Below are 13,551 nucleotides of genomic sequence, written 5' to 3' on the forward strand. Positions count from 1 at the left end.
CTAATTAAAATGTGTTGCTTCTACTATATCTGAAGGGCTGAGAGAACAGACCCTAGGCCGGGGTGGGGAGTCCTTTAAAGGAGAAGTTGTAGCCAAGTTGTGGAATGTCATTTAGGGGAGTCTTTGGCCTTCCGATGTGCTTCAAGAAGGTAGAAATCTGAGTGAAATCCAAGAACTCTCAGATGGCAAAATGTGTATGAGCTGTTGAATGGAAAACAACCGATTTGCTCTGTGAACTTTCACTCAAATCACAATTAAAAGTTAAACAAAACAGAACAAAACAAAAAACCCAAAACCAAACCAAACAATTTGAAAAAAATGTAATAAAATAAAGAATTCTCAGAGTGGACATGGTGTAGTAACACTGAAACACTTTCTCTGCAAATCTGTTAGGTCTGAACGTGACAGAGTCATTTCCATGCCGGAATGAGGAGGTTTGAGGCTGGGTGGGATGCTTTAAACGGGATCTCTGTGGGCAAGAGGGCAGGGCTGAGGCATAAACCTCACAGATTCACTTTCCCCCAAATAATAGCCTTGTCAGGCAGCTGGAGAACATCAAGGCAACTTTACTAAACATGGAAGTTCCAATAAGTGTGTGTCCAGTCCAGCCTGGGGGAGTGACATCATTGCCACGTGTTTCCCACCAAGGCACAAAAGCCTGCTGGACTCCTGGTGCATTTAAGAGCCGTGTTAGACAAGAGCTGCTAACCTGGCCAGCTGGTCCCCAGCTCCTTTAACTTGTTGCTTTTCAAGCCATCACTGGAGGCTGTTAGTTCCTTCTGGCTGCTCCAAGCGGGACTCCCAAGGCTTCTCTGAGGATGGAGGAAGACCATGGGCAGTGGGCACTGTTAACGGTACTTTTGTTTCTCTTTGCAAAAATGACAGTCTAGGAAGCCTGCCTGAGGAGCTGGTTACTAATAGTGTGAAGTGTTTGTGTGTGTGAGTTCAGCTGAAAGCCTGGCTGCTTTGGGGTTTGCATTGGTATTTCTTATCTTGGGTATTTCTTATCTTAGGGATACTGAGTTCTCACCCTATCTGATAAAATGTCACGATGACCAATTATGTGTTTGAATCCCCTGAGCTCACGGTTACTAATGCTGGCATCTTGGACGCTGTGCTCTCCAGGACCCAGCAATGACTCTGAATAATGTCACCCTGCGCCGGGGCACCGTGGGCATCCAGCCGCAGCAGCAGCGCTGGAGCATCCCGGCCGACGGCCGGCACCTGATGGTCCAGAAGGAGCCCCGCCACCGCGGCCGTCACTCTGCTACCCCCGAGGACCAGTGCCGCCGGAGCTGGTCGTCCGACTCCACAGACTCAGTCATCTCCTCCGAGTCAGGGAACACCTACTACCGAGTGGTGCTCATAGGGGAGCAGGGGGTGGGCAAGTCCACTCTGGCCAACATCTTTGCAGGCGTGCATGACAGCATGGACAGCGACTGCGAGGTGCTGGGAGGTAGGTGACCTGTCCACTGCAGTGGTCCGGGCAGAGTGAGCGAGCGGATGGGTTGTTTATCTGCAGAGTTGGGAGCTGAGATAATGCATGCTTGGCACTGGCTGGGGAGCTTAGTCCCCAGCAAAATCCTGGCACAGGCCTTCAGGGCAAGAAAAGGAGAACGCTCACAGTCAAAGACCAGGATCTCTTGAGAAATCCCCTGGGCCAGATTTCTTGGATTCTAACTCTAAAGGGGCTGGGGAGCAGATTAAAGAGAGCAGAGCTGGAGGGTCAGGAGCCCACCGCTGGCTTCTGCTGGCTTTGACTTGTGCTGGTTTCTCCTTCTCCGTGCCTCCATCCTTCCCCTTGACTGACCATTTTGAAAAGTACTCTGTATGCTTTGGAGGAAGATGGACTGTGATGAAGGTAAGGTTTTCCCATGTCCTGGCTTAAGGGGCACCTTCTTCTTAAGAGTTTAAGTGAAAACACAACCTTGTTTCCATGGTGATACCTAAAACCAGATCAATTTGCGAAACTGTTAGGATGGTGTCATCAGTGTGTTTCTCACTAATATTAGAGACTTTTGAGGGTGTAAAATAGGTCAAAGTCTGTACTTGAAATAGTATATATATATTTTATATTTGAAGAAGAATACTGTAAATACTTTGCATAGATAGTCTTGCAGTTTTTTAAGAACAATCTTCCATGTATAATGCCATTTATTTATTTACTTATTTAGACCTTGCCGGTTTCCAAAACTAGAAGCTCTGGTGGCGTAGTGCCTGAGGCATTTGACTGCTAACCAGAAGGTTGGTGGTTCAAACCCACCAGCCATTCCTTGGAAGGAAGGTTGGGCAATCTACTTCCGTAGTGATACTGCCTCAGAAATCCAAGGAAGGGTTGCTATGAGTTGGGTCTGACTCGACGGCACATAACAACAATAGCAGGACGATGATGAAAACTTAGAACTCCTCTAATCCCAGGTGCCCTGGCCCTAACTCTTACTTAAGCTGAGACCCAGAGAGATGACAACCACTCAGTTAGTAAATGGCTATGAGTCGGATCTGACTCGACAGCAGTGAGTTTGGTTTGGCTTATTCACAAACTAGTTTGAGGTAGCATTATTTCATCAGTGGCTGTTATTTCTTACCAGTATGTAAAGCACAGTCCTGCCTTTGCCAATAGAATTCATATAGTGTCTTTCTACCACAGCTTCATAGTCTTAGCATACATGACCAGGGTATCTGTGTGCCCCTATTTGTAGCTGTAGAAATGAGATCCAGTGCTTGCCCAAGTCACATTGTCTGCCCATCCTTTCAGTTATGACTCACAACTGAATCAGACCCCTCAGTGGGGAGTATGCCTTAGTGATTGATGACTCAGTTCTCCACTTGATGTGTGTGAGTCCTACTCCTGACTACCAACATTTTATTCTTCTTCATTAAACATCTTATTCTTCTTGACTGTCTCCAGTGTCAGGGAGTTAACTACTTCATGAGGCAGCTCAGACAACTGGGCAGAAAGTGATGACTCATTGATGTAACATTGATTTCTCTCCTCATTTCTGGAATCTCAGGGACTCTTGCTAAACCAAGAGTCAAGGGAGCAATAGGGCCAGTATTGTGAAATTTGATCCTCTCTTTCTTTGTACAGAGGAGCTCTGGTGAGTTTGACTGCTAACCAGAAGGTTGGTGGTTCAAACTCACCAGCTACTGTGTGGAAGGAAGATGGGTCAATCTATTCCTGTAAAGATTTACCGCCTCAGAAACCCAACGGGGGTCCCTATGAGTTAGAATTAACTTGATGGCAGTGAATTTAGTTTAGTTTGTTTGTTTTCTTTGTATAGACTGAGGGATAGCTACTCCTCGAAAAAGACCTAACTTTTAGAATAACCTTTCACAATAAAGAGGCACTTTATTGGGCACATTATGTTTGCTGTTGATTTTCTTTTTCTTTTAGTGTTAACAAATTCCTCTACCCCTGTAAATAAACGGAATCTCAGAGAGGCCAAGTGCTTTGTTTAGAATCACCCAATGATAAAGTTGAGATTAGAATTTGGAAATTTAGAATCTTAGTTTTTCTCATTCTATCCTATATAGGGTACCTTCTATGTGCCAAGAACTGTGCTATATACTTTCCACATGTATTTTTGATAATACTTACAAAAATTAAACCAATTTGGTGTTGATATCCCATTTTACAGGTGAAGAAACGGAGGCTTATGAAGTCAAGTGACTCTCCCAGGGTGACAAAGCTAGTACATGGTATGACCAGGCTTTAAATCTAGTCGTGTCTGACCCCAAGTTTGTGCTCTCTCACTATACAGTGCATCCCAGGTCTATGCCGTTAGATACTGCAGTCCATTTGGTTGGGCATCAGGCACATGCCTGGCTCTGTGCTAGGCTCTGAAGTACAGTGATGGATAAGGTACAGTCTCTCTAAGCAGGGGCTAAATGTCAGGCAGTAATTCAGAACAGAGTAAATATAGTGCTTTGGGGTTTGAGGTAAGGAAGAGACCAACCAAGAAGGTTCTTTTTTTTTTTTTTTGGTGAGGTAGAAATTGAAAAAGTTAGTGGCTTTCAAAAATATTTTTGATTAGAGTGGAGTGGTATCTATCCAGAGGTAAGTATCCCCATCGGCACCAAGTGTTAAGAAGGCCAACTCATATGTAGCATTTAGAAAGATAGGCTTGTATATTTGGGGAATTTCTTAATGAGACAGAGAGAGAGAGAGAGAGAGAGGATTGCCTTTATAATTTATACCATCCCTTATCTGTAGGTGGCGGTTGGAATTACTAGTTGCCTTTGTATTTCCCAAAAGGAAGGTTTAGGTTTTCCAAGGCACACCTCACATGGTTCTTTTTGGGCATTAGCCATAAGGAAAGAAAAAAAAAAATCTACACAATATTTTTGTTATTGTTGCTATTAATAAAGATGGATGTATTACATTTATATTGCAATAATCTTATGACTCTCCGCTATGTACTTTATACTTTCCGTTCATTCACTCATTCGCTCTTAAACACTTGCTCACATCTACCATGGAACTTGGTGAAGCACTATGGGACTTACAAAGATGCATGAGGCTCCTTACCTAAAGATGCTCAAAGTATGCAAAGGAGATCAAATATATGCTAACTACCCATCAAGGTAGGGTGTGATAAGTCCCTTGAAAGAGTACAAAGGGGATACTCTGGGAATTCAGAGGAGAAAGGGTTCTGGCTGTGAACATTAGAAAAGGATTAGAAAGAGATTAGGAGATTAGGAGATGGACTCTGAGCTACACCCAAGGACAACTAGTATTTGGAAGCCCTGAGGGAGGGAAGAAGGCACAGCACACATACACTGGGAAGTATGGGAAAGAGCACTGGACTTGGAGTCTGATGATGTGAGTCTGAGCCCCAGCTCTGACATTGGCTTAACTGGGTGCCCTTGGGTAAGCCACTCAACTTCCTCATTAGTAAAATATAGAAATGCCTATTTCATAGGGTATTATGAGGACTAAAGGAAATAGATAACATATATTTAGTATATAGCAGAGTGCCTGGCACACAGTAAATGCAGAATAAACCATAGTGAGAACTGATTCTGAATCTACCATTTTCTTTCAATGTGTTGATTTTCCAAAGCAATCAGTTTCATTGCTTGTGGTCTCCATCCATCTGGTCACTCTTGGCTGGGACCCTGTGAGACGTGCAGAGGAGATAAGAGCCAGTAGAGGAGAGGATGGCATTCCTAGAACAGGTGCTTCTTTCAGGGTCTCTGGGCTATGAATGCTGAAAGCAGTTCAAGGTTTTGGGGAGAGGGATGCTGGAGGTCAGAACCGATGAGTGGCTGTGGGAGCCAATTCCAGCATAGGAGAGAACTCCTGTGTGGGCTCCACACACAGCACCTGAGCCGGTCTTGGGCTGGTGGGGGAGAGACTCCATGCACTGGGGGATCAGAAGAGCAAAGACAAGCAGAGGTGAACTAGTCCAGTGAGAATGGCTGTGGGCCACAATCACTCACCTTGGAGCTCCATACACCCCAACAGGATGATCTCTCTTGCCAAACAGGGGATATACATCCCCAACTTCCATCTAGAGCATACCAGAAGTGAGGACGGCCCTAGGCCCAGCTTACTGAAAAGCCCCAGAGGCAATAGGCCTGAAACCTTTCTCCACAAACCTTACTCAGTTGTGATCGAGTCAACTCCAACTAATAGAAAACTCACGTGTGTCAGAGTAGAACGGTGCTCCATAGGATTTTCAATGGCTGATTTTTCAAAAGTAGGTTGCCAGGCCTTTCTTCCAAGGCACCTCTGGGTGGATTTGAACCACCACCCTTTCTGTTCACAGCTGAGCACACGCAAGGAAGGTCTCCCTACAAACCTTTATCCAGAGCAAATTTCAAAGAACCCATCTAGAGTTTCTCATTATTTTATTTTCCCTTTCTGCACCTGATTAGCACTTGACAAGGCTAAAAGATGAGTGATAAAGGAAGAAAGAGGAACCTAGAACTTTTTTGGGTACACAGAGGCCCATCTCTCCTAGCTAAAAGCCTCAAATGTGAGGCATTGCTTGTTTGAAGGATCCTTGGGGCACACAGCCAGAGGTGATGCATAAACCCAGAAGCCACAAGGACATAGCGGAGTGAAGACATATTGTTTTAGGCTCCTAGGTTCCCAACACAATGATTTGTAGGTTGAGGTTAACCCCAGATAGAATGATACTATCAGGAAACTTCCAGAATGACAGAGCATTTTGACTCTATAATCCTTAGTTGTCTTTTTCTCTAGACTTGTTCTGCTGTCTCTTAAACCAAGAGGAAGTTGAATGGCCTTTTTTCCCTAGCTGTTGGATGCATGCAGTAGTTTTCTATTTGAACTGTTTGGGATTCGAGTGAGTCCCTCCTGTTCCCTTTTCCTGCTTTTGGGTTGATGAGTGGACTGAAGGTAGGGCAAGTGCTTTTTTGAGAGAGGTTTCAGAGTGTGGAAAGTGGTTTCAGAGAAGAGATTAAAGCTGTATGGTTTTTATCAGTCAAGGGTCGGGGATCAATCAGCCCCTTGATATGTGTTTCTTGGCTCTGATGATTTGCATACAGTTGCATGTTGAGGTCATGAGGCCTCACCCTCCACTAAACCAAAGAGGCATCCCACGGAGAGCTCATTCATGCTGCATATTGTGGACATAGCAGACATGCTGGGCATGACAGAGTTTCAGTCCAACCAGTGGGAAACAGTTACCATCAATTAAAAGCATGGCACTTTAGGAGGTGGAGTACCTGACAGAAAGACTGAGCCATCTGTGCTTTTAATGATAGTTAACTTTCTTCTCATTTGCTCACTTTTTTTCCTTCTGGATAGTTCCAGTTCCTAGATGAAGAAACATTAAAGCAGAAGCGTAGGTTTTCATATTCCTCACTATTTTAAAACAAGAAATGTCCTGGCTCTTCCAATATAGCACTCTTAAACTAGGATTTACCTATAGAAGGTGTGGGAGTTAAGTTTGTGTGTCAACTTGGCTGGGCTTGATTGAGTAGCCGGGCAGCTGGATGTACTATTCCCCATGATGAGACTGGTAGTCAACCCCATGGTGGAATCTACTGTGAGCAGCTAAGTAGTTGCCTTAGAGATATGGTCTTCTTCCTGTATATAAGAAGAAGTCTTGGGGAATGGTCTCTAGCTTATGGCACACTTGAACCCTGCATATAGCCATGTCATTGTTCAGCAGCCTGCTATACTTTCCTGACCTTGGGACTTTGAATGGATTTGAATTAAGGGCCTGCCATGTGGTTTGGTAACATCAGGACTGTGCCTTTTTTACTTGTCAACCTTGGGCTTGTCAGCCTCAGCAGCTAGCAGCAGTCTGAGTGAAGAAAAGCCTCTAGCTTCAGTGCGCCAGGGGCAGAAGGCAGAGCTGAAGCCCAAGGTTAAGGGGCTTTCGTCCAGCCCCTAGAGCCTGGCCCTTTGAACTCAGACTTAAAGGCTCCAACTCTAAGAGAATAAACTCCTATTTGTGAAAGCCATTCCATTTGTGGTATATTCCTGTCAGAGAGGTACTTGGTAACCAGAACAGTAGGAAATGCTAGGTCTAGGAAGAATCAACTTCTTCCATCTGAAGAAGTGATGATGATAGATAGTGTTTATGGAGTTTCTACTCTAGTGGCACAGTGCCTAAGGCATTTGACTGCTAACCAGAGGGTTGGTGGTTCAAACCTACCAGCCACTCTGTGGAAGGAAGGCTGGGCAATCTGCTTCTACAAAGGTTTACTGACTCAGAAACCCAATGGGGGTTGCTATGAGTCAGAATCTACTCAATGGTAGTGGGTTTCATTTGAGTTACTTTGTGTTTAACATATGTCAGATGGCTCTAAAGGGTGGCACTATTATTAGTACCATTTCACAGATGACAAAAGGCTCAGAGAGTTTACATGAATGGTCCAGAGCCAGACAGTTAACAAGGGATGGCACCCAGATTTGAATTCAGGTTTGCTTGTGCTCACAGCCACTATGATATATTTATCATTGATCGATTGATTCATTCATGAAATATTTATTTGGGCATCTGCAATGTACCAGGCACTGTCTTGGGTGTTGGGGAATATAGCAGTAAACAACACAGGCGCAAGCCTCTGCCTTAATGTTCTGGGGGAGGGGTGGAGGCACAGAAAATAATAAAATAAGTGAATTAAATGTATGGCATGCTACATGGTGAGAAGTGAAATGATGCAGAATAAAACAAAGAAGGGAGCAAGGAATATGGAGGAGGGAGGAGCTATTGTGGTTTTAAGTAGATAGATGGCAAAGGCCTCACCAAGAAGCAGGAAGGGGTAAGTCTTGCAGATATCTGAGGGAAGAGGTTCTGGGCAAAAGGAGCAGCAAGAAAAATGATTTAAAAAAAATCATTATACAAATCAGTTTTTAAATGTTGAAATTCAAAACAGGAAACCGCGTTGTGAAAATAGAAGGTGTGAGGATGGGCTCAGCAGTCTGGGGTTGATGGGAATCCCTCCTGCAGGAATCCTAGTACTCCCCATCTCTTCCCCAACTGCCCCCTTCACGGGTTTTTCTGGGCTGGAGCTGCTTTGTTGGCCCATTGTACTGCATTCCCTCTTCACCTACACTCACTCTGGACTCAAATGTGGGGAAGAAAGTTTCCATTACCAAGTAGAGCCGGAGGTTGTACTTCTGCTGTGCTCAGGATGGAAAAACTAGTCTGTTTGTTCCTAGAGAACTGCATTTTTCTTTTTTTCTTTTGAACTGCATTCTTTGAGGAAGAAAACTTCAGCTAGAACAAGGATAGTCTCAGGACTTTTTCTCTTCCTTGCACTTCTCCAAAGAGGAGAAATAGCTCTGAGCACACAGCTCTTGAAATTGCCAGTGACTGTCTAGTAATCACCCCACTGAACGGTGCAAGGGAGAGATGAATTTCCTTGGAAGGCTTAGGGAAACAGGGCTTCCGGTTCCCTGCACAGTTAATGTTCTCTTCTAGCATCACCCACTGAATCTGAGTCAAAAGCTCTCAACTACCTTTATCCTCATAAATGGTTTTACTATAGAAAAGGCCCAGGAATGATGAAAATGAATGCCTTCCACTCCCAGTTGTTTGTGATACAGTTAGGAGATGTAGGTGTGCTGCTTAAGAAGAGCTGGAGGCATATATGCAGAGTGCTGTAGAAGGTGATAAAAAAATAGTAATGTACCTTTTAAGTATCTGTATAACAACAACAACAACATATACCTACATAATTAATTGCATGTTAACCAAACCCACACCATTGAGTCAATTCCGACTCATAGTGATCCCCCTGTTGGATTTCTGAGGTGGTAAATCTTTATGGAAGTGGATTGCCCAGTCTTCCTTCTACAGAGTGGCTGGTGGGTTTGAACCACTAACCTTTTGGTTAGCAGTCAGATACCTTAGGCACTGTGCTACCAGAGCTCCTTTAATTGCATATTACCAAAAACAAAACCAAACTCACTGCTGTCAAGTCGATTTGACTCCTAGTGACCCCTGCTTGGGTTTCTGAGATGATATCTCTATGGAACAGATTGCCCAATCTTCCTTCTGAGGAGTGGCTAATGGGTTTGAACCACCAGCCTTCTGGTTAGCAGTCAAATGCCTTAGGCACTACACCACCAGAGCTCTCTAATTAGGTAGGTTTAATTTTACCTGTAATTTTCTACATGATCCTCTTACATAGAAATGCTGCATATTTGCCTGACTCCCACATCACTGTTCTTTCTTTTCTAGAAGATACTTATGAGCGAACCCTGATTGTTGATGGAGAAAGTGCAACAATTATACTCCTGGACATGTGGGAAAATAAGGTACGCAGAGCCTGCAGCTGTGTGTGAATACTTCAGGGCCTTCTAACAGGCTGTTTGATGGAGGGTGACCTTGCCATATAAAGAAGGTGTTCCAGATGAAGTGGGTGCATTTTCTTGATTAAAAGCATTTATTTATGAAGAATGAGACTGTTCTAAGGAACAGGTCATTCACAAATAGCTCTAAATAATAAGCCAGTTTCAGTGATTTTCCCTTGGTCCTATTAAAAAATACACAAAAGTACATTTGTTTTGGGGAAAGTGTAAACGAGCAGGGATGGTGATTTTCAACTTCATGAAGCCATCTTATGTAAAGCTGACACACTCAATCCCAGCCTTCAACATTTGCTTTTGAAACACTAAGGGCACCTGAGCACGTCTGCTCAGCTTTCTGTTCCTCTCAGACGTTCCTATTCTCACAAAAGGATTTGCAATTCATCACTTAGGACAGGCAAAAGAGATTTTTGGGAATGTCAGAAAAGGCTCAGTTTCGGTAGTTAAGATAGATAAAAGTTGGTAGTATTATTTGGTAGAGTCGTTGTGTAATTTATCATCTCAACCTGTGAGAGAAATAAGAAAGTAATATCGTTTTTTGCACTATTGCTATAACAACAACAACAAAAAAATCAACTCACTGCCATCAAGTCAGATCTGACTCATAGTGACCCCTCCTTGGGTTTCCAAGGCAGTATCACTGTGAAAGTAGATTGCCCAACCTTCCTTCCGAAGAGTGACTGGTGGGTTTGAACTGCCAGCCTTCTGGTTAGCAGTCAAATGCCTCAGGCACTGCGCCCCCAGAGCTCCTCACTGGTGCTGTATGAGCTACCAATCATTGCAGCCACCAGACATCTTGTAAGCGTGGGAAACCAATGGCATTACTAGTGGGGTTGGGGGTTGTGTACCACACTGGTGACGGTGTCAGAGGGAGTGACACCAAAATGACTTGTCTATAAAATTTTTGTGCAGTGTTTTAGCAGATATTTATTTATTTATTTATTTTTTAATAAAAATAGCCTTGTAGTTATAACAACAAAAGCATTTTTCATAAGCCCAGCTTACATGTATCAATATATCTAAAAGGCTGAAACACTATTGGTAATTTACTTCTTGAACCTTCTAATGCATTCTGGTCAAAACTGTCGTTATTAACTAATTACAATGATGGTTTGAATCACATGGTTTCATCTGCATGTGCTACAACTACACACTGTTGTTTTTGTTGTTGGTATTTTTATAGTTGCTGATTATGGGTGGTCTGGTAGGGGAGGAGATCCATGGGGGATGGTGACACCAGCCCCTGTGATGCCACTGTGGAAGAGAGATAGGTTTTGGGGAGTAGACAAGCAGTTTTTTTCCTTTTTCTTATCAGCAAGGGTACTTAAGAGTAAACATTTGTTTCTTTTCAAAAGCATGCCTCCTTAACCAGGGCAGCCTGAGCTCATGGAAGATCTTTTCATTTCTTAGGGAGAGAATGAATGGCTCCAAGACCACTGCATGCAAGTTGGGGATGCCTACTTGATTGTCTACTCCATCACAGACCGCGCGAGCTTCGAGAAGGCGTCTGAGCTGCGAATCCAGCTCCGCAGGGCCCGACAGACAGAGGACATTCCTATCATCTTGGTTGGCAATAAAAGTGACCTGGTGCGGTGCCGGGAAGTGTCTGTGTCAGGTAAGAGAAGTGTCTATCAGGTAAAAGGAACAATCTCTGGAGCACCTCTTTTTTCTTTCACATGGGTACTATTCCCTACCCCTTCATAAAACTGGAGCTAGGGACTCATTAAAATGCTTCACATATAGCTCTAAGACTCCCACCTTCTTCATAGAACATCTTTGTGCCGGAGCCTTCTCTCTTGTCCATCTAGTCCACGCCCCACCTCCAACACACACACTTCCAAGAGCTTTTCTGGAATTCTACTAGGGATGAGACCATGCACAGGGCTTTGTTGGCAGCCTCCAATTCTTCCTCCTTGTTCTCCAGGGAGATCCCAAAATTTCCTTGTCTCCAGGGAGATCCAAAAATTTCAGGGAAATAAAAGTAGGATCTTCATGTAAGAGGGATACCGAACACCGCTTTAAGGGAACTGTGAGAAAATGTTCCGTTGGGGAATATGATTTCTACTCTGCTTGCCTCTCATCCCTGTGGACCCAAGAAACAACCCATCTCACTCCCTGTACATTCCAGTTAAGACATCAGTCTGATACAGTGTCACATACACTTTTTCAGACTTAGTTTAGGGATAATTCATATTTGCTGCATGGAGACCCAAATGATTTTAGGACTCTTGAGATTTTGTTGGCCTAATACAGATTTAAAGGAGCTCTGGTGGTGTAGTGGATAAGGCATTTGGCTGCTAACCAAAAGGTTGGTGGTTCAAACCCACCAGCCACTCTATGGAATAAAGATGAGGTAGTCTGCTTCCGTAAAGATTTACAGCCTTGGAAACCCAGTGGGGTTTGAGTTGGAATCAACTCGATGGCAGTGAGTTTGATTTGGTTTGGTTTTAATACAGAGTTAGTCCCTGGTATAATTATAAAAAATAAGGCATAGGGCCTAAGGCATTTGACTGCTAACCAGAAGGCTGGTGGTTCAAACCCACCAGCCACTCCTTGGAAGGAAGGTTGGGCAATCTACTTCTGTAGTGATACTGCCTCGGAAACCCAAAGAGGGGTCTCTATGAGTCGAATCTGACTCCATGGCAGTGAGTTTTTTTTTTTAAATATATATCTGGTAAGAAAAAACCTGATAAAGACCTAAACATACACAACTAGTTTGGGAATATCTTAACTATTAGGAAATGACTGTCTACAGTAATCTTTTTTCCAAACAAAAATGTAGACACATGGTCTTTGAATATGATGAAATACTTGAAATTGACACTGTTCTAGAAAAGCTTGTATTGTTTGCTAACTATATTATGCATTTGTAAAATCCTCAAAATCAAAAGAAAAAATATCTCATCACAGTTTTAAGAGATGAAGGCCATGGTAGTAGAATTCTTATTTTCAGTTCAGGAGCTGAGTCAGGGTGAAGTTAAGAATGTGGCCTTGAGAATTAAGCAGGCCTGGATACAGATCTGCCACTTACAGGCTATATGAACTTTGTCAAGTTTTTAAATGAGCCCCCTCCATTTCTTCATCTATTTAGAAGGGATTATATGTATTTTTCAAGCTTGTGGTGGGTGTTAAGAAAAAGTTTAGAAAGCACTTAACCCAGTTCTTAGCACAAAGTAAGTCTCCAATAGGTTAAGGTTGTGGTTTTTGCTGTTACAGTTAATATCACTGCATTTGAATATTGTATGCAACTGGACCTTCCCACCATGAATTTACGGTGGACCAGATCTAAAGCTGCTCTGTCCTGTTTCTCAGTGAGAGTCTGTGCTTCTGCTTCTGCCCTGGGAGGACAGTGGCCTCCTGTCTCCATTGCAAATATGACAGAACGATATTAAATCAGGAATCATCCGGTTTGGCTGCATTCTGCAGATCATTCTCTGCGGCCCCTCTGACTTCCTTCTTCCCTTATTTCCTTTCCAGAAGGAAGAGCATGTGCTGTGGTGTTTGACTGCAAGTTCATTGAGACCTCTGCGGCTGTCCAACACAACGTGAAGGAGCTGTTTGAGGGCATCGTGCGGCAGGTCCGCCTTCGGCGGGACAGCAAGGAGAAGAATGAGCGGAGGCTGGCCTACCAGAAAAGGAGGGAGAGCATCCCCAGGAAAGCCAGACGCTTCTGGGGCAAGATTGTGGCCAAAAACAACAAGAATATGGCCTTCAAGCTCAAGTCCAAGTCCTGCCATGACCTCTCTGTGCTCTAG

General features: G+C 43.7%; 1 protein-coding gene across 1 annotated transcript; it reads left to right on the plus strand.

Moving 5' to 3' along the window:
* Window positions 1-818: 818 nt before the first annotated feature.
* GEM (GTP binding protein overexpressed in skeletal muscle) lies at window positions 819-13,551 on the plus strand. Its single transcript, XM_007934871.1, has 5 exons — window positions 819-854; window positions 1,126-1,456; window positions 9,669-9,745; window positions 11,207-11,411; window positions 13,274-13,551. The coding sequence occupies exons 1-5, from the start codon at window positions 819-821 to the stop codon at window positions 13,549-13,551; spliced, it is 927 nt and encodes a 308-aa protein (XP_007933062.1).

Source organism: Orycteropus afer, unplaced genomic scaffold (assembly GCF_000298275.1).
Source record: "Orycteropus afer afer isolate SDZICR_OR568_19922 unplaced genomic scaffold, OryAfe1.0 scaffold00021, whole genome shotgun sequence".
NCBI lineage: Eukaryota > Metazoa > Chordata > Mammalia > Tubulidentata > Orycteropodidae > Orycteropus > Orycteropus afer.